The 361-nt window shown below is 79.5% G+C and overlaps 1 protein-coding gene across 2 annotated transcripts in view; it reads left to right on the top strand.

The window, feature by feature from the left end:
- The first annotated feature begins 221 nt into the window (after positions 1–221).
- CDYL (chromodomain Y like) overlaps positions 222–361 on the top strand; it is a 194,927-nt gene continuing 194,787 nt past the window's right edge. For both annotated transcript variants that reach the window (XM_046640315.1, XM_046640314.1), the window contains exon 1: positions 222–304. In XM_046640315.1, coding sequence (XP_046496271.1) covers positions 281–304 — 24 coding nt within the window. In that variant the 5' untranslated portion in view covers positions 222–280. The remainder of the gene's footprint in view (positions 305–361) is intronic.

The raw sequence follows: 361 nt of genomic DNA, 5'->3' as shown, positions 1-361 counted from the left end.
AGCCCGAGCCCGAGCCGGCCCGCCGGGGAGTGAGCGCGGGGCGCGGAGGGCGCGTTGCGCAGCTGCTCCTGCGCACAACCCCGCCGCCGCCGCCGCCGCCGCCGGCCCGCACTGGCAGTAAGTGAGAGGCTCGTCCGTGCCGAGCCCCGGCGCCGGGAGCGGGAGCAGGAAGCGCAGGCCACGCAGGGACCCAACTGAAACAAAGTGTCGGCCGCCCGGCGGCGTCGGCGCCTCGCCCCGACCCTGCCCCTCTCGCCCGCCCGCAACTCCGCCGCCCACCATGGCTTCCGAGGAGCTGTACGAGGTACCTCCCCTCCCCCCGGCCCTCGGGCCGCCCCCGCCCGCCGCCCCGCGCCGCCCC

The sequence above is a fragment of the Equus quagga genome, chromosome 15 (genome assembly GCF_021613505.1).
Source record: "Equus quagga isolate Etosha38 chromosome 15, UCLA_HA_Equagga_1.0, whole genome shotgun sequence".
Classification (NCBI taxonomy): domain Eukaryota; kingdom Metazoa; phylum Chordata; class Mammalia; order Perissodactyla; family Equidae; genus Equus; species Equus quagga.
This window is presented reverse-complemented; position numbering and strand designations above follow the sequence as displayed.